At 34.7% G+C, this 21,485-nt stretch overlaps 1 protein-coding gene across 2 annotated transcripts in view; it reads right to left on the bottom strand.

Annotated features, from left to right (window-relative positions):
- The window catches only part of LOC145671147 (potassium/sodium hyperpolarization-activated cyclic nucleotide-gated channel 2-like), a 169,344-nt gene that overhangs the window by 48,156 nt on the left and 99,703 nt on the right, over positions 1 to 21,485 (bottom strand). For both annotated transcript variants that reach the window (XM_081739968.1, XM_081739969.1), the window contains one exon: positions 8,262 to 8,457. In XM_081739968.1, coding sequence (XP_081596094.1) covers positions 8,262 to 8,457 — 196 coding nt within the window. The remainder of the gene's footprint in view (positions 1 to 8,261; positions 8,458 to 21,485) is intronic.

Here is a 21,485-nt window from a genome sequence, read left to right as displayed (position 1 = left end):
CTTGCTATGGACATTCCCAAGGAAATAAAAAACTTTTTGTCGAAAAATACTAAAATGTACTTTACAAATATTCAACAATATCAACATGATAATTCTGTGTTATGTGGCTATTTTGTCTTATATTTTGTGCATCATATTATTCGCACTCAATCATTTGAAAAGTGTTTAAAATTGTTTAACAAGAAAAATTTGAAAAGAATGATGATATTGTTTATAAACATGTAAACAAATTTTTAAAAAGAAAATAAATATTTTTTTATTTTTTATTTTTATCATATATTTACATTTTTTAAATTTACATTTTTAATTTACAATAATTTTTTTAAAACTTACACCCATGCATTTTATTTACAATTTCTCATTACAATGTTGATAATGCATTAGTTAATGCTGTTGATCTTTCATATTTCCACCAATAATTCAACTGTTGTGCATTACGATATGCACATCCTGATTTCTTTACAATACTTGTGTGAAAAGAACAATATTCATTAAATATATTTCCACATAATTCATTTAATGAAGGACAATGTTTTGTTTCTAAATCAATGGCATTATCTAATGCAAATATTCTTTTAATCCAAAGAGATTTCTCTAAACCTTTACAATAAAAGGTTGAATTCTTTGCGCATAATTGATATACAAGGTTTCGCATGCATGATACAGTATATCCAGTTTTGCTATTCCATTTCAATCCATGCAAATTTAATGTTAACCAGTCAATTTGTTTTTGACATCCTAGTGATAATAAATTATATTCTACTGGTGATTTTACCAAGCAATGGAAATTTACTGTATCATCGCATGCAGTTAAACAAAACTCACGAATAATAAATTCGTTATCAGACATTTTAAAACCTTGAATATCGATAATATACTGATTTACACATGGTGAAATTTCATTTGTATGAAAATTAAAAAACGGAATTATCTGTCCAACGAATTCTGTATTTTATAAAAGATCACAAGTTTTATGCATAAAGCATAGAAATGAAATTTCACTATGTTCTTGTTCAAACACTTCAAAGAGTTCACTAAGAGTTTTATCAAGAGATAAATACTTCACTGCAAATGATCCAGTATTATGAAAATGTCTACATTCATGAGGAAGATTTAACTTGCATTCCACGCATTCCATTGGATTATTGTTGTGTAAGTATACTTTTATAGTTTTTAATACACAGTTCACATTAATGTTTTCACCAGTACATAGCACACATGAAACACTAGCACTATTCGAATACATTTTTTCAATCTGAAATATTCGCTTTCCGTTTGTCTTTTCTTATGAAAATCTCTAGTAATTCCGGTAAATAGTCTGTATCACTTAATAAAACCACATAGGCATCATAAAATTTTTCTCTTGTTAATAGTCCGATAATATGCGTGTTTACGTACAAATAAAACACATCATCTTCAACACTAGGACCTAGGACTTGCTATAAAACTCCAAGCGCGGGTTTCCAATAATTCTGGACGCATAGTCATACAATCATGAGCAAAATCATGATTAGATCCTGACGTACATCCCTCACATATTAGTGTTTCATTAAAATTCCATTTTTCAGTAGCCTTCTTTATACATTCGCGATCCACTTTTTCACTATTACAACAACAATCTAAAGCCCAAAATCGTGATGTTCTTGGTAATACAACTGGAGATGATGGTGGTGTTGGTGAAACTGTTAGCGCCGGTGAATCTATTGCGTCAAAATCAAATTCTTCATCTGACGATGATTCGTATATTTCTGTTTCAGCATCAGATATTGCTTCAATATTGCTATTGCAAAGATCCTTCTTCTCATACGACTGCATGATGTATCTTTATATATTTTGTCTCTTATAACCTGTATTTAAAGTATTTTCATAACCGCAAGGTAATCACGTGTTCAGCATTCCCAACATTAAAGTTTTTTTTCTATTCTTAAATACCATACGGACATGTTTCAACATGCTCACCTCCCACGTCCCCCAATCTTTCTTTCTTTTGTGTTTTTCACCGACAATGTCTTTTGTTCACCTCGCCAAAGTTATTTTTATTAGTCTGTCTCCAACCTGTGATGTTTATCTTCCACGTCCGCAATCTTTCTTTTGTTCACCTACCGCGGCACCAAAGTTATTTCTATTAGTCTGGCGGTGATGTTTACCAAACGTGTCAACGGTCTTCCTTTGTATTTGAATTCACGTTTTAGCAACGCTCTGCAAGCACACATCATCATCATCACTCCTACCCAACCGGTTTTCCAAAAGCGCGCGAAAAGTTCAGTTTATGTCTTGAGTTCAGCAGCAAAAGATGTACGGAAACCACGATCTGTATATGTACCAGCATAGCGTATCGTCCCGGAGTATACATATTCCGTACACGAGCTTTTACCACGCTCACCGAGTATGCTATGCATACAATCTGTCGAATTAAGAAGTCCCGCATGAATAAATAAATATTTCCCATCCATCGTACATTGTTCACCTCCGGAGCTTGGGGTCCTGGGTTCATTCTCAGTACCTACCACATAAACTTTTATAATATATATATATTTTTCAATACCTTTTATAAAATGGTTTCCTCCCAAAATAAGTTGCTACGACTAATTTATTAGGAGAATATAAAAATAAGAAACGAACAAATAAAAACCGGCATAATGGTGGGACTCAAATATTTCATTTTTCCAAATTATATATATATATATATATATATATATATATATATATATATATATATATATATATATATATATATATATATATTCAATGTGAGTTTCTATTAGTCAAAAAAACATCTGTATAATATGAGATTCGAACTGGATCTTCATCTCAATGTCAATAATGTAAATATCTATATATATAAAAGAGAACGCACAAATCCTTTGTTCCCTCATCACGCTAATACGGCTGAACCAATTTCTTTTATTTTTGGGGGGTTATTAGGATTTGGACCCTAGATGGTTTTTATCATATCACTTTAATTTTTAATTACCAGTGTCTTGAGATAATTGACCATTCAAGTGTCCATAACGTACAAATCCTTTGTTAGTTCATCATAGGTAAAAATAAACGTATTTATATGCAACCCGCATGACCGTGTCACTCGGCGGGTTAACATAAATGACAGGCGATATAATGTTAACATTTACTGCAATCTACTATGGTTTTTATCATATCACTTGAAAGCGAAAACTTCCGGGATGACCGCAGCGAAGCGGGGCGGGTTAACATAAATGACAGGCGATATAATGTTAAGATTTACTGCAATCTTCTATGGTTTTTATCATATCACTTGAAAGCGAAAAAGTAAAAATTATCTAAGTAACAAAGTTTATTGCGTTCCGGGGTGACCGCAGCGAAGCGGGGTGAACGCTGCTAGTATTCAATATTAATTTAATCACTGCTACGGAAGTAAGTAATACAAAATAACGTTTCATCATATCAACAGTTTTAATTCAAATCGAACCAATTAAAATTCAAATTTAAATTTCCATTATTATTTTTAAAAATATCTAGTATACAGTCTGTACAGACACGTATACACACTCAAAAAAGAGGACACGAACTTTCCAAACGGTTCCAACCACGTAATCATGTCATCATCCCCTAATGACCTAACCGACCGTCTGCCAACACAGCCATTAAACAACACGGAGTTTCTATATTAATTTTAGTACATAACGGTACTCGTAGAAAAGTAGCTCCTTTTCTACTTTAATGATTTGGAGCTACTGAAATTACGTAACTGAAAACTTAGGTTGGTCACGACTTTAGCTAAATTACTGGGCAGTAGCTGACAGTTCCGAATTTCGAAAATTCATCAATTGATTACAAGAAACGCTGAAAAGTGTTATTAAGGATTATTTTAACGTTATGTATGTTGCTAGTACTGGTTTGTAAGAAAGCTTACTTAATGTTATTTTTCTGGTAATATTTAAGCAAGAATTATTTAAATTATGTTGACCTATGTTTAAACTAAGATTTAAATTTCTAGTGTAAAAATCTTGGATTGTACTATTCTAGTTGTGATTTATACCTGAGCAAAATTTTGAAAAAAAAAAATGAAATGAAATCTTTGAGTTTTACGTCCAACGTTTATGCCGGTTAGGCTAATGGGGCGTTTACACTTAGTCGATTTGCGTTCGATTCAGTTGCGTTCGATTGTAAACGGGACTTCAATTTAATCGGTTGTTGATCGAAGGCGACTAATCGACTGGCAACTGAATTGAAAGACGTTCTATTTTCTTCTGCTATAACACCGCAAATTGTACCAATTACTGGTTGCTTGGACATCTTTAAAATTGCCAGCGATTTCGAATCGACCAGAGGAGAGCGAGTCGACAAGCAGCATTCAATTTCGGTTGAAACAATTGAACACATCCATCGATCTGATTCGGCCTAGTTGCTTCGATTTAGTCGCAAATGTAACGAGTCGATTTAGCCGTGAGACTAAATCGACCAAGTGTAAACGCCCGATAAAGGAGACGGTGACAATGAGAAATGAATGAAATGGTGGAATGAAGGAAGCAGGAGAACCCCGAGAAAATCGACGAGTACGGTGTTTGTCAACTACAAAGTCCACAGCGCAAGTTGGGATCGAACCAGGGACTCCAAACACCAGAGGTGAACGGTTTGCCACTGAGCCACCGCGCCCCCATCTGAGCAAACTTTTTAGCAAAATTTTTTTGATATATTTACCTTTGATAAATTTTGATAAGCTGAAAATCAGTGTTGCCAGGTCGGAAAGAAAATATCTGTAGACCTCCTTAAAATATTTGTAAATATTCGTATTTTTATTAAAATATTTGGATAAATGTGTGCAATGATTATTTACATTTATCTCAGTTTTCTGCTACTTCTTCAACACAGTAGGCGTGTTTGACACACACTGTGCAAATACTGCCGAAACGTAGCAAGTGAAATGATTTGTTATTACAGCATTCAGAGGCATCACAAATCTCAATAACATGCGAAATTATCGGTATTTTCACCAATCAGATAGTTTAGACCTTTTTGGTCTTTTGTCGAGTAATTTCTGGCATTTAATCTTGTTCCAGTTCAATGTCAGTCAATCGATCACAGTCAATGTTACGAGGGTCACTACGAAAGTTTTGAGATGTGAAATAACTTACATACTTAAAATAAATTTAACACTTACATTTTCTCAAAGTATTCATCATTACACTGTACACACTTTTGCATCCTCGAAAACCACTTTTGGAAGCAATGTTGCCAGTCTTTTTCTTCAAGTGTTGAAAGTTCATTCTCGTAAGCCACTACAGCTTCTTCAGGGCTGCAAAATCTCTTCCCACGCATGCGATCTTTGATCCTGGGGAACAGAAAAAATCACACGGGGCCTGGACAAAGCTATACGGCGGATGTGTCATAAGTTTGACCTCCGTAGATTCTAAAAACTGAATTGTGATGTTGGCCGTGTGTGCGGACGCGTTGTCATGATGAAGCAGGATCCCACGCAATCCAGTTCTTGGACGCCGTTCCCGAAGCTTCTGTAACACTTTTGTTAGGCAAACAGTGGTGTACCACTGAGCAGTAACAGTCCTTTGTTCTTCAAGTGGAACAGTTGCAACATGGCCAGATTTGGAGAAGAAAGTTGCAACCATCTTCTTGCCCACACTACGCGGTCGTTTCACTTTCGTGGGTGGATTTTCGTCTGGAAAGATCCAAACTGTAGACTGGCGTTTATTTTCAGGGTCAGATTGATAGATCCAAGTCTCATCACCAGTAACAATGTCAGAGACGCGTCGAGAATTGCCTGCATCAAATCTTGCAAGCATTTCTTCACACCATTCCACACGCATGCGCTTCTGCTGTTCAGTCAAAGTGTGAAGCACCCAACGAGATGAAACCTTGCTGAGCCGAAGATGATCATGAAGAATTTTTGTTACTGCTGGCGATGAGATGTTCACTGTAGATTCAATGTCCTTGAAAGTTGATCGAGGTTTTTCTCGAATCATTTGTTCCACAGCGGCAATGTTTTCATCTGACACAGCTGTTGCCGGACGTTCAGTTCTCTCTTCATCTTTAAGCGATGTCCGGCCTCTTCTGAATTCACCAAACTACCGAAAAATTGTAGCACGGGAAGGAGCAAGGTCCTCAAATGCCCCCTGCAAACGGTCGAGGCTTTATGTCTCGTTCAAACCACTTTTGAAATCGTAAAGGATCATTGCCCGAAAATGTTCCCTTTCGAGCTCCATTCTAGACAGCCGAATACTGCTCACATCAACAAACAAGTGAAGGCGATACGGCCACGCCGATAAGCGAGGCGAGTTGAAACTTGCTTCGCTTCTTCGCTCTGGATATCACTACCGAACGCAATAGTTGGAATTCAAATACTGTGCCACAACAATGCGAATCTCAAAACTTTCGTAGTGACTCTCGTATTTCTGTAGTTGAGTTCGCCCAATGTCGAGTTGTTGCTTGACTTTTTGGTAGTACACGATTATTTTCACCCCTGTTTTAATAGGTATTGTTAATTGAGTAGGTTTTAACTTTGAAAAATAATTCGTTATATTGTTCTATACCAAACGCTGATTTGGCAAGTTCATTGAGACCTGTTTAGACAAACTCGAGAAATATAAAAGGATCGCAGAGTTAAGTTTATAAGGCTGATTGTTATATACAATAATGCAAAAGTAGAAAATAGTACAAAAAATCTGTAGATCACGCCAGAAATTCTTGTTGCCCGTATTGCTTTGAAACATATAAATCTGTAGACCTGGCAAAGCTTCTGGAAATGGTGAACATAATGACAACTATTCTGCCGTATCAAAATGTTTATTCGGCAATAAACAAAGCACCAACAGAATAAAAGTTTTGCATAGGTCTAAATCACAATCTACGTATATAATTTAAATATATGAAACATTCTAAATCAGAATTTTAAATCTAATTTGGAACAATGGTTATGGCAATTTAAATAATTGTATTTCAACATTACAGATAGTTTAAATAACTGAAGCAATTTCAAGAGGAAATAAACTTTGCAACAGACCTAACAATATTTAACACTTTCAAATAATGTTAGTGTTGCACTAACTTTAGAGCATAGTCACTATTTACAAAAAGTGAAAATTACCCTATATTTTTAACAAAGTTTTGTTTTATCTAATCATTTTTTTAAAAAATCCCATTTCTGAAGAACAATGATGAAGGATCTCAGTTAGTCCGTAACGGTATTTTGCAAAAATATCATGAGAAGATTTAAAAGTCAAGTGTAATTGAGTCACTCCTGGAAATTCTTCGGATACACAGTTATGTCTTCTAAAATTTGTTGCTTAGGTATAGCTTCCAATAAAGCTATTTAAATCCATAAAAAGTGTCATATGCGAGGTTTTTTTTTCGGAATGTAATTCTTCCTCTTAAGCTAAATATTTCGGAAAATAAATATTACTATGTTAAGATATACACGTGTTCAAAAAGTTACAAAATTTTATGGGGAATCGGATTAATTGTTTTGTTTCGTTATATTGTCATTGTGACATAGTAATCTACATCACTAGTTATATTCTGACTCAGAGGGCCTACACAGAGAAATATAGAACAGATGTTCCATACAGGTTCTCCATCAAGCGGCTGTACAACAAGTTTAAGGAGATTCGTAATGTAGTGGACGCACCGCGAAAATGTCGACCAAGATTGTTTTGTTAACAGAAGACTTGATCGATGTGTAAGTTACATATGTTGTGAGTCCAAAAAAATCAATGCGACAACTTTTGAGCCAGTGTGGGCTTCCCAATGGCAGTGCACACACGGTCTTGAGGAAGTGTTTGAAATGATACCCCTATAAAGTAAGAGCAGTTCAGTAACTACTGCCTGGAGACATGGATGCCCGAAAAAACTGCAACCATTAGTTCATAGAATCTGTAACGCCAGAAGCGAAGGAACTCAATGATTGGTACTGGACTGATGAGACATGGTTTCGTCTAGATAGATACATTAATGAGCAAAATGTCAGTGACATATGTGCCGAATAAGTTGCTTTCTTGGCATTTGGCATTACATATGACGTGAAGAACAAAACGGCAGTGACTTCCAGCACTTAATGTAGAAAATGTAAAAAGAATAATAATAAGAAATATGTTCCTATAGGTTTGCGTAATTTTTGAATATTTTGTATATACAAAAATCACATCTGTCCTGACAAGCTATAAGATTAAGTGCTTGAACCCGTCTTATGAAATTGTGCGTTTGCCACTGAATAAACATTTATATTAATGGCTTATTTGATCAATAATTATTAAGAGAGAAAAGGACCTTACCACTTCTATTTCACTGATGTATCGAAACAACGTACCAACTCGAAAAAGTCTAAATAGTGATAAAAGTTTGACTAGCCGCAAATTCTTCTCCTGCGACGATGTAAATGAGTATGTTTTTCCTTCAATCAAATGATGTACAGTATTAGTTGGTAAGGTAGCGATCACATCAAGGATAAAATAACTTGACATATACTTCCTGAAAAATGAAACAATAAGAGTTAAACGTAAGAAATAAATAATTGTTATTTAAAAGCAACTAATTCTACAGCTTAATAAACCCAAAGGTTTAACATCAGAAATAGTGCTAATGCTCATTTTGTAAAAAGATATTAAAATTATCCAATCACAAAATAGGTAGGACTAATAGTGTCTTTTAATTTCCGACCGACTGTCTTATTTGTCCTATTTCTGACTGAATTTCTTTGCATTCAGGTGGCACATCAAGATAACTATCTCTGTTCCCAAACATGTAAACTTCCAAGTCTGAATGGAATATACTATGAAAAATATAGATGCTACATTTAAACTACGTTAACCAACAACGAAAGAAACATAGAAACGCATTGAATGGTAATTAATATTACATCTTATATACTACTATACATTTTCACATTGTCTGTGATTTTTAACAAAAGAAAAATTAACATTGGTGATACATTTTAAAAAGAAAAATATCTCTAGTGTCTATGTCCCTATTATTGTAAATGTAAAAATAAAAAATTTAAACGCCATTACATAACTAATAATAACAAGTTGATTAGGTATGTATATAAATGTAGATCGGAGTTCGTATGTAGTACATAAGAAAAATAAAAATGTGTACATATGTTGGAAATTTGGATGATGAGGTTTGCCATTATTAACTATGATGTCTCGGACCAAAACAATGCTTGAATACTTCCGCAAATTCAGAGAAAATTGCATTTATTAGGATAAGTACCTAATACATTTTTAATTCATCGCTTATTTGATCTTATGTTCCCGTGTAGTGAAACATTAAGTTTACCACTGTGAAATTTTATATACAATTTGATAGTTAAAAATCAAAACAGTTTTAATATTTGGAAGGAAAAATATTTGTATGCTCGTGTATTTTGCAGCCATAAAGTAGTTGAAACACATACTGTAGTATAAGAAAATTTTCTTTCATGTTAAAATTGATATAACATAGGGTCATTTAGCGAGATCTCGACACTTTTAAGGTTTGTAAACTTAGTGACAATACACGCACGCGAGAAGAAACATTCAGTACGTGGAAGGTTATTGTCTGTTCTCAGTGACAAGTTACATATGCATAGAAGTTAATTTTGCCTGTTTAATTGTACTCTAAAATAGGTACATAAAGCTTTATGAAAGAAGAAGTATCCATATTTTAAGCTTCAGCAGGTCAAAAAATCATGTGTATGTAAATGTGTAGAGGAAATTATAAGGAATATAATGATATATAAAAATATCCCTAGCCATCGTATAAAGCTCAGTATAGGCTTAAGTTCGGTAAGGCTGTTTGTAGCTCCGGTACACGAGAAAACAAAGGGAAGGAGACTTCATTGTAATAAGTTTAATAGGAGGCAACATTGTCAAAGGCTTTGGCAAAGTCCATGAACTATGAGCCTGAATTCATGTGCCTTGGTTGCAGGGAAGAGGATGATTAGCTTTCCTATGCTTTGAACATTTGATTCTCTTTCATTTGATCTGTCACGTTTACCTAAGCCTGGTTTATTATAGCCTTACTGGAGCACTCAATGCTCTTCGTGTTCTATTGTTTATTTCGTGTAGCTATTTCATCAAGTTAAATATTTTTGAACTGGTTTCGGTAGTAGCTTTTGTTTAGTTGCTTCAGTAGTAGGTCTTTTTATGAAATGATGAACGTTGTGTTTACATAATATAATAATAATAATAATAATAATAATAATAATAATAATAATAATAATAATAATAATAATAATAATAAATAAAATGTAGCTATGATGAAAGAATATCGGTGCGTTCACATATGTAATTCAGATCCTATCAGTTGTAAACACTTAAGTCATTTAGGCCTATATGTTAGTGAAATTAATAACAAATAGGCAGTACTGCGAAATTAGGCACACCTATTACGAAATTAGGATATACAGAAGGTCGACCCGCGTATGTGTCCAATTTCGAAATAGCACTAACCTTATGAAAATCCAGGGGATCACCATCGGTTCGCCTCAATGTGATGGCCATGTGTTCTGGCAATAGCCCTGCACCGTAACTTTCACTGTAGAAGACTTCGACGAAGTACAGGAAGTGGAATCTTCTCCCATTCCTCCCGGCAGGCTTTCCACAGGGCCCCGAGAATAATGACACGACGAGAAGAAAGTGCCCTTTTCAGTAGACCAAACCCGCAGAAATCCATGGGACTGGCATCTGGTGATTTCACTGGTATATCATGAAATGGAATAGCACGAATACCGGTGTCTGTCTCCATCTGCTTCAGAAAGTTCTGGGTAGAACGAGATGTATGTGAGGAGGCCTTATCCATATGCACAGACACTTGCTTTATGGCATGTCCATACAAACGAGGTAGACCTTCTGTATATATTGGGGTCAGTATATGTTGCTGAAAGAATGCAAAGTTGATTTTACAGTTTTTAGGGACCTGACGAGTTGTTAACTTGCCCTGATAAGAGTAACCGGCGACAACCATAAATCCTTTCGAGAAAGTTGCTTTGCAATGACGGATGAACGCAGGACGGCTTTTTGCATCTCGCGAAGTGTAAGTTATCGAACGAATTTTGCCACAATCTGATAGATACACTCATGCTTCATCTAGTGTGGCCACAAACTTCCACTTTTCCCAGATAGATGGCATTCATAGAGGCGCCTGCTGTTGGTCTTTCTCTCACGGCGATGGGCCGCACTTAGGTAATGTCCATGACTTTTAAAGACCCTCTGGAGGTTTAATTTCCCACTCAGGGCGCGGTTAACAGTTGACTGTGGTATGTGGAGTCGAGCTGCCATCACACGTTGCCGAGGGGGATTTTCTTGTAAGGCCATTCGCCTCAACTTCTGAGCTACTTGTGGTGTCACTGTGGTACACGCTCGCTTCCTTGACCCCTTAGTGGGTGAATGCTTACCTGGTATATCTTCTTTTTTATACTGCTTGATTATGTTCTTGATAGTCGTCGAACCCAATGCACAACCATTTTCTTTGCAATGCTTTTGAATTTTAGAAACCGAATATTTGGCGTGGAAAAGTCCAATTACGTAGCCCTTCCAAAAACGGTTCACCTTTGGAGCCATGATGCACACGATGCACAGTTTCGTTTGGCAGACGATAGAATGGACCTCCAGATATAGCACACGCGTTTAACCACTTGGTTCGGTCGCTTCTGTGGTCAGGGGTACGGGTGTAAAATTGGACACATATGCGCGGATCGACCTTCTGTATAACTGCGAAATTGAGACTAATTGTATTATGTACTTCGACGGAACATTACTAAATTTGTAAACGCAGCAAGAAAGTAACAATGTATGTATCTAGTCAAGTTAATATGTACCTCCAAAACAATAAAGTCTGCTATTATTTGCCAATTATATATAGTTTGTAATATATATGCAAATATACAATTTATTGTGAAATTGGGCATACTTGCCCTACGCCTCCACATTGGAAGCTCGTACGTGGAAAACCTTATGCTGTTTATGCACCAGCACATATTATTGGACGTTTAATAAAGATAAATTTTATGAAGAATATTAGTCTTTCATAAGTGGTGAAGAGTATTTCTAGGAATTTGTCTAAGTGTTACTAAAAAAGACAGAAAACAGCTAAGAAAAAACTAGGACTTGTGTTTGTATAGTGGTGCACTAGGTGTTTTATGTACTGAAGAAGATATTATAGTAACTGTGTTAAAACTATAAATGTATATTTACGTTGTGACCCCGAACATTGTGATAAGTGCAAATTAAATATTCTTCATGAACATACGCATCATATCGTAAAGTGTCATCTAATGACTAAAATCTTGTTGAAGTTCTTGAAAAACAATGAAGTGAAATTTCAATAACTTTATTAGGAAAAACTTGTACATGTTTAAATAATACAGAATTTATCGAACAAATAGTTATATTTTTATAAAACGTTCATGTGATATTTCACAATCTGTCAATCAATACCTTATTGACATACGCGAATTTAAAATATCAAAACAAATTTATAATTTGTAAATTGTTTAACTACATACAATGATACACTCAATTGCCATTGTTTGGCGAAATCAGCAATATAATTTATTATCATTAGGTTTCCAGAAACAAATCGATTAGTTAACTTTGATTACTTAACGGACTAAGTTGGAACAATAAGAACGGATACACTGCATCACACATACGCAACTTCTATATCAATTATGTTTCTCAGAATGAAAGCTTTTATTATGAGTTTAGTAATACTCATTTGGATTAAGAAAATATTTGCATTAGATAATGTTATTGAACTTAAAAGTAAATATTGTCCACTATTAAATGAATTATGTGGAAATGTGCTTCATGAACATTGCTTTTTATATAACTATTGTGAAAAAAATCAGAATGAGCGTATAGTAATGTTTTATACAACAATCACGCTGTTTCATGTTTGTGGAAATATAAAGAATCAACAGCATTAATATGATGTCAACCCTAAAAATTATTTGTTTTATGTATGTAGAAATTCAAATTGTAATGGGAACACAAGAATAAAAACTAAAAATACAAATTTTATTAAAATTTGCTTTTTAACAATTTCTTTACAAAATTGAATACAATACAATCAATTATCAAATAATTTTAGTTTCTTTCAAATGAATTATTTCTTATATTGATATAAAGGAAAAGTAAAACAAATATCAACATAAAATTTAATTCTAATCTTGATAAGCTTGTTAATTTACAAAATGTATTTTACCATTTCTTGATAAAAAAAAAACCTTTTATATATTTCGGTATAAGTAATAGGTTGGGTCGAAAAATCGATTTTTTCAAGTCGAATTATAACAGTGCTCAAAAGTTGAACCGTCTATCCAAAGTGTAAACTATTTGTTTTAAAAATCGGGCAATAACTTCGATTCACATATTAAGGTCAAAGTTTCGTCAACTTCTCAAATATCGTACTTTCTTTGGAAAACCCTGTATAAAACACAGTTTAATTCTTATAGTTCTCATATATTCTTCTCATAGATATGTAACAACAGAGAAGACAAGAAAATCTACATCGAATAGAATTTTTAGTTCACGCATTGAGATCAAAATTTCATCAAATTGTCAAAAATCGTAAGTTTTGAATACCCTGTATAAAATACAGTCAGTTTTTATAATTCTAATAGGGCGGTAATTTTCTGTTACGTATGTAGCAATACATAGAGGAAAAGAAAATCGAAATTGGATGTCTTCAGTTTTTGCATTGCAACTTAAATTTGAAAACTACGAAAAGCAGCATTTTTATGTTCCGATCTGTGAATGCAGCTTTTCGCTTATTTCTTAACTTACAAATGACTCAAAACTCACTACGTAGGGTTGCTGCACTTTCGAGTTCTACTCCAACCATTCAAGGCGTTTCATTTAAAAAAAAAAAAAAATCATTCCTACTGAAATTTGGCATTATAGAGTGAGACAAAAGTGTAGTCGTAATAAAACAATCTCTGATTAAGGACCCACCCCACTTCTGTAGCAGTCTCTGTTACAAGTTTCAATCTTTCTACGGACTGTGTCTGACATTAAAAATTTTACGTTGACAAACTCTAGTAGCTCCTTCATCTTTAGAAATGACAAAATACTCTCTGTTGTTATACGATTCATCATTAGTTATGAATAAAGTTTGCGTTTTGACCAATCTATCGATTCTGTATAGTCAGTAACTTGAAAATTACGATCAGGTGGCAAGATTTTTTCATTCTTTTACCTAATAATGGTTGATTCCTAGATTTTTACTTTCTGGAAGTTAATTCTCTGATTTGTTTACATTCATCCTTCGCCATTGCCTTAAGATTTTCGAGGTGAGCAAAGAAAGAGTTCAACTGTATTACAGAATCGATCATTTCTAGTAAGATTTCTGGTAGATACCGCGATTTCTCAATCAGTTTAAACACGTATTTTGTACCATCTTTTACAGAATATTTTTACAGGAAACCAAACATGTGCGTACGTTTTTATAATGTACGTTGCTAATGTTTTCAACTCAAATGTCATCGAAATATACAATCTCAAAATACGATGGATATAGTTAGCCATCTTGAATGACTTACAGGGCTGAATCCTTTGCTGCAAGGTCTACTGCACAATGTCTGCTGTTTATAGCTCTCACAATATCAAGAAGATATCTTTGGTCTTAGCTTAGGTCATTTTTTGTTACGGAAATACCTTCGAATGAAATTTTCTCATAACCAATAACAGGAAGCTGCTCACAATGCTTCAACTGGTTGACGATAGTTCCAGAAAATGATTTGGGCCCTGAAGTATCACCATCTAGATGCTCGAATAAATGTCTGAAAGACATATCTTAAAATTTAATAAAAAAATATCCACTGAAGTGATCTTCGCAGTTTGACCTCAATGTTATGAATAATGCCACTTTTCCATCCAGTATTAGTGTACTATCACAGCCTATTGCCACAAGACATTTAAGTCCAAGCCTTCGTTACTTAAATAAGAAAGTATGCTTTTAGATATATTTTTTGCAGATCCACTTCTTATCGAAACCTGGCCAATAAATTGACTATCAACCTCTTTAAGTAAGGATATATGATCTTTTTCTTATTATGTGGTACATTTTATTGCCTATCTTGTGTCAGAGTTTCAACCTTCCTGCCGTCAAAGTATATATCTTTAGGTGACATATTATATCTATTTTGTAATAATCTTCTAATTTGCTCCATTTCTCTTCTAATTTTACTTTTATCTATAACCAAGGACGTGTCCGGTTCTGTAACCCAAAGTTTTGTACGACACTGAAAGCAATTAATGCGGTCACTCTGTCCGATAAACCGAACCGATTGCTTGCTAAAGCTGTAGCAGTCAGTTAAAATTGCATTGAGGTTGTGCAGGTGAATATTATGCTTGTATCTTTCTTTTTCAGTGCTGTGTTTTACAATTTCCGTATACAGTTCGTCGAAACAAATTTCAGAAGATATGGTGTCATCTTGTACTGAACAATAGCAATTACAGCTTTGTGTTTCTTTCTCTCTTCCTTTGCCCTAATTCTTGCACTTTTCTTCCAGTCTATGTTGCTGGTGAAACAAATTTAGCGTTCATTATTCGTGAAGAAATTTCAGTTCAATCCTCTTCAGTTTAGCTACCTTCGTTATTATATCCGGAATTTTGATTTTTAGCGTGTATTTAATCTAGAAATGCAAATTCATCAATACTAGTGTTGTATGTATTATTAGCATTGAAGTTATGAATTTATTCAGAGTAAATATCTTCACATGCTACTTCACAATTATTTGAAATAAATCTGGAGTAATGACGATAGAGTTCAATCATTATGTTTTATTATATCCCACGGTACTTCCTTGCAATTCATAAAATATACTGAACGTATGTGAGCCAAATCATACATATATGGATCCCTATAAAATAATCAAGAAAATAATCTAAAATATCTGCAATCGACAAACTATAATCTAAGATCACTTGTCAGTATCCTTTGTAAAATCGCTAAAAAATTTTAATAAATCGTCATAACCTTCACTACCACGTTTTCCTTCCCGTTCTAGTTTTACAACCTCACACCAGATCTCAAAAATATCCCTCGATGTATTGAATCCTGTAACGAGACCTTGCAGGTATGCAAAATTGATTATGTTCACTTTCTTTAATGGTGGGCATTTTTAAATAAAACTTCATAATATTTATAAATATTTTTAAAGAAATACAAGACGTATACCTACTTTCTAGTCTTCAAATTCACAAATGCTATCTTCGAAAAAGTATGATGTCTTCCTATGAAATATATTCATCTTTTAGACCCAAAGAAATGTGAGTCTTATAGAATTATTAGTTTCATATCTCATGCAGCAAAAATTTTGCTTCGAGTACTGAGCAGAAAGTTGTATGGAAGAACAAATGAAAAAGTTGGAGAGGTAAGGGTATAAGAGATGCAATTGAATTATTAAGGGCGCTCGATGAAAGATTTATGAAAAAAAGGAAAGAGGTCTAAGTGGTATTTATTGATCTAGAAAAGGCCTTTGATCGCATGAATTGAGAATTGTGGGAACTTCTAAAGAAAGTTGGGTTGGAAGGAAAGATCGAAAACTCATAAGAAACTTATGTATGAACCAACACGTAAATGTTAGAATAGAGGGAAACGACAGAGGAGAGTGCAATTGGAATGAGTGTTCGACATTGATGCTATCTCTCGCGAACAATATTTAATATCTATTTAGCAGAGATAATGAAGAAGCTCCTACAAAATAAAGATGGTATTTCCTTAGGAGGTAGAATGATTAGGTGCATACGGTTTGCAGATGATATGGCACTTGTTGCAGAATCTGAAAAGAAAATCAGTAAGATGTTAGAAAACTTGTAGAAGGGCTGCGAAAAATATGAGATGAAAATAAAATGTCAGAAATACTAAAGCCATGGTGACTGGAACGAAGAAGGTGAGGTTAAATATAGAAGTAGGAAGGGGGAAATAGGTGACTAGTTTTCGATACCTGGGTAGTATTATTAGTGATGGTATGGAGTGTGAAGGTGAAATAAAAGCAAGGATAGGAATGACGAAAGAATCCTTTAGGGGAATGAAAACACTAGTACTGATTTGTGGGATCTTGAATAAAGAGCTGAATAAAAGACTCATAAAATGCTTCGTGAGAAGTGTTGTAATGTATGGGTCAGAAACATGGACATTACTGAAAAATTATTAAAAACGACTAGAAGCTTTCGAAATGCGGGAGAAGAATGAAGAGAATTAGCTGGGTTGAGCGGAAAACGAATGAGAGAGTAGTGTTAGAAATCGTGAAAAGAACAATTTTAGTTATTATTAGGAAGAGAAATAGTTGCAACATTGGCTACAAAGGAACTGTATTATGATTGACGTGTTGAGGGTATGGTAGCAAGATAGAAAGGAAGAGGGCGAAGAAGACAACTAATGGACGATATCAAAACAGAAAAATCATACGTGAAAACGAAGAGGTTAGCGGGAGACCGTGGAGCATGGAAGCTTCTCAGCTGTGGCAAATGACCTGCCAATAATAGCAGAATATCTATGATGATGGCCACTATACGTTCTCGTATAAAAAACTCGCTTACATATACACGTATTATTTATTATTCAAATATAATTTTAAGTCATATTTTACACCAAAAATCTTGTGTGCAGATTTCATTTCCCGCCAATTATTTTCCTTATTCTACGAAGTATCGTAATAAGAGAATTCTACTCTTTTTCCCCAGTAACTTTTTAATATACCCAAAGCTCTCTAGTGTCTAGGCGAGTACCATATGTGACTTTTAAAGTGAAAACACTGTAGTTTGTTGCCTAGCGTGAGCTCGTGTGCTTTGCATTGCACGGTGAACTCAAGAGCGTCATTTCAGATTTTGCTTCGTGGTGTAGGGGACAAGACCCCTTGATATAAGTAAAATTTCGCGTTTTTCACTGATTTACTACTATTCTATTGAAAAAATATATACAAATCTCAAACTCAGGAGGAGCAATTGCCCCTCCCTGTCCCTAAATGACGCCCCTGGTTAAACTGTGTTTTTCTGTTAAAAGGGAGGTTAAACAACTGTGCTTCGTTTTCCGGTATAAGCTTGTGCAATTCAAATTCGAAGTAACGTTCCGGGTTGCTCTTACAGGGATGCTAACCTCGTGACTAAGCGAGTACTATATGCAACTTTAAAATAAAAATAATGTGCTTTGTTTTCCGAAGTGAACTCATGTAATTCAAATTTCAAAATAAGCTGTACGTCAATGGTAAAAGAAATGTCAACCTCATAGCTAAGCGTTTATTTTATGCAACTTTTGAAAATAAAAACCAGTAATTTGTTTCCCGGCTTAAGTTCGTGTGCTTTGAATTTCACATTAAGCTATGTGTCGCTGTTTAAAAGGATACTAAACTAAAAATTACTTTACTAGTTATCCATATCTTCCATCACTAACGCGCATTATGCCAAACCACGTACGTTTATTCTTAAACTAAAGTAAAATAAATATTGTCTTATTACAATTCGTTTCTGCAGACACAAATCTAATACTGTACTCTTATATTCTGTCTTCCTCATGTTTTTTTTTCAAGGTAGGTACTACGATCTCAAACGTGCCAATTTTCACTACTTATAATGTATGAGTAAATGGTATTATTGAAATTATTCTCTTTACAAAGATTTTATGTAGTTAATAACTGATAATTACATTTTCAAAAAGGGTGAAAACCTTCATCAACAATCGGCACAAAACAATAAACCATCTTCTTTACTGAGTACAACTCAAAGTACAGACAATGAAAAATATACAATGTTCCATTCTCCAAACATTCGGTTCCATATTTTGCATTTTGTTCAAGTGTTTTCATAATCGTAATCATTATTTTGATGTATGGAAAACATTACTCATGTACATAAGGTTTCTTATATTTTCTTTCTAATTAAGAAACTTTCGCGATCAAAAGTATCTTATTGATGTACTTATGTTATTTTTTAGTTTATAATTTTAAATAAAACGTACAAGAATTCCAAATTCTAATACTGCCAAAGTTCTTAGATTGTAAAAAGAATGATATCAAACATACATACTCACTATAAAAAAGAAAAATTATGCACCTTCAAGGAATTGTCTGAGGTAGATATAATTTCGTACATGCATATCGACGGCAGGCATATAAATGATTAGAGTTCCACTGATACATTACACTTAGTACGCCCACCAAAGTGTATTGGTGTTGTTATCATGTGTAGGATGTCGAACTCTGTCGGGCTTGAATGCATATACTGACTCGGTTGGGAAGGTATCATACAGCTGTTGTATCCTCTCCTGAGAGCTGAGCCTCAACTACTGTAACTGATCCTCTATGTCCTAAATATAGACACTGGAACGGAGTTAACGTCCCAATTCGTCACAGATTTGTTCTGTCAGGGACGGATGGGATAATCTTACTGCCGAAGGGAGTATCTCATCAAAATGTAATGAGTTCATAGAGACACGTGCCATGTGTGGACGAGCATTGTCCTGCTGAAAATTGGTACTACCTTCTGCCTCATGACACATAACGTATGACAACGCCGGTCCGTGAGGCACCGATGTATTGTGAAAGTTCCCATAATCACTATAAGGGATGACCTGAAGTCACCAGAAGTAACACTAGTGTATCCCTTCAAAACTTAATACAATGTGTTATTTCCCCTCGATGCCACTGTATTAGCAGATAATGGTCATTCGAGATGCATCGCAGAAAATGATGCGACGCCACTCGTCAGCAGTCGACTGATATGGCACTACTCTAAACACAGCCGTATATACTGTGGTTAACGGTAGCCTACTCATGTGATGGTGATTCACTACTCCGGATGCTGCTACTCTCCGATTACACTGTTCAACAACGAAAATGTAAATTGAACAAAATCAGCTAATTCTTATTGATTTTGTGGTGCTGATCACGAATTTGAAAGTTATTTTCGAATATTAGCTCTACTTTTCGTTTTACAGGCATGTCTAATAATAAAGCTTTAAAAATAAATATATTCGCTTCGTTTGGGGTAAAATGTTACACTGATCCGGCAACACTGAAGAAACTATGAACGCTTGGTTTCATTGTGTTCCTTATCTCAGTAGTGTTCTGCTATTGTTAGGAAAGACAGGTTTAGTGCAGTAATCAGCGTTTTGGGTGTGATGTTTGTGTAGTGCAGGACATAAAACTACAACTACAAGTACGCAAAAATACTGGTATTTCGAATGTATATTTTTAAATAGTTGTCGGAACTATTTCAAATGACATTTTGAGGATTTCAATAAACAAAAATGCCGCGAAATTGTGTAAACAGTGCGGATAGCTTCTGCTACGTATGTGGGGAAGTGACATTTTCCTCACAAAAGCATACTATAACACCACTAATAAAAAAAGCCTATCAATATTACTTTGGTTGTAAAATTGGAGACCAAGATAAATCTTGGGCACCCCACATTGTGTGTAACACTTGTGCCAGCAATCTAAGAAATTGGATTAATGGGAAGGGGCACTCAATGCCTTTTGCAGTGCCCATGATTTGGAGGGAGCCAAGCGACCACATCAGAGATTGTTATTTTTGTATGGTTTCTTCCGTCAAGAAGGGAATTTCAACGAAGAAGAAGCGGGACTTGATCTATCCTAACATTCCTTCTGCAATGCGCCCTGTTCCACATGGAGAAGGACTACCTGTTCCTGACCCACCTAAAGAATACGATCTTTTTTCTGATGATGATCAAGAAGTTGAAGCTCCTAAATCAAGTACTTCGAAGGACTCTACGTTTGTTGTAGAAGAACCTCCATGTGAACCACATAGACTTACTCAAGAGGAACTAAGTGATCTAATCAGAGACTTGGACCTCTCGAAAAGCAAAGCCGAAATTTTAGTGTCACACTTAAAGCAATTGAATTTATTGCAGGAAAAAGTAAATATTTCAGTGTATCGGAATAGGGAGAAGATGTTCACTTCATTTTTTTTACTATGGAAGACACACTTGTGGCATGTACAGATGTAAATGGTCTCATGAGGGCACTTAAAATTAATTACGAACCTACGGAGTGGAGGCTCTTTATAGATTCGTCCAAGGTGAGTTTAAAGGCAGTGTTTTACATATTGGAAATGAACTTCCTTCAATTCCTCTAGGTTACGCAGTTCATATGAAGGAATCTTATGAAAACTTGAAACATTTACTTCAAGCCATTAAATATTACGATTTTCAGTGGCTCATTTGTGGTGACCTTAAAGTAATAGCAGTGTTGCTAGATATGCAGTTAGGGTATACAAAGTATTGTTGCTTTATATGTGAATGGGACAGTAGAGATCGTGGATCTCATTACCGCAAAAGTGATTGGAGTACCAGAGAAACTCTTCAGCCGGGAGTGAAAAATGTGCAGCATGAACCACTGGTAGATCGTAACCGAATTTTGCTTCCCCCTCTACATATTAAATTAGGTCTTATGAAAAGTTTTGTTAAGAGCATGAACCAAGAGGATGAGGCCTAAAAGAACCTAAGAGGACAATTCCCTCGATTAAGTGATGCCAAAGTTAAAGAGGGTGTTT

This window comes from Thermobia domestica, chromosome 15 (assembly GCF_964235325.1).
Source record: "Thermobia domestica chromosome 15, izTheDome1.hap1.1, whole genome shotgun sequence".
In the NCBI taxonomy this organism is placed as follows: domain Eukaryota; kingdom Metazoa; phylum Arthropoda; class Insecta; order Zygentoma; family Lepismatidae; genus Thermobia; species Thermobia domestica.
The sequence above is the reverse complement of the archived record's forward strand: the minus strand, read 5'-3'. Positions and strand labels throughout refer to the sequence as shown.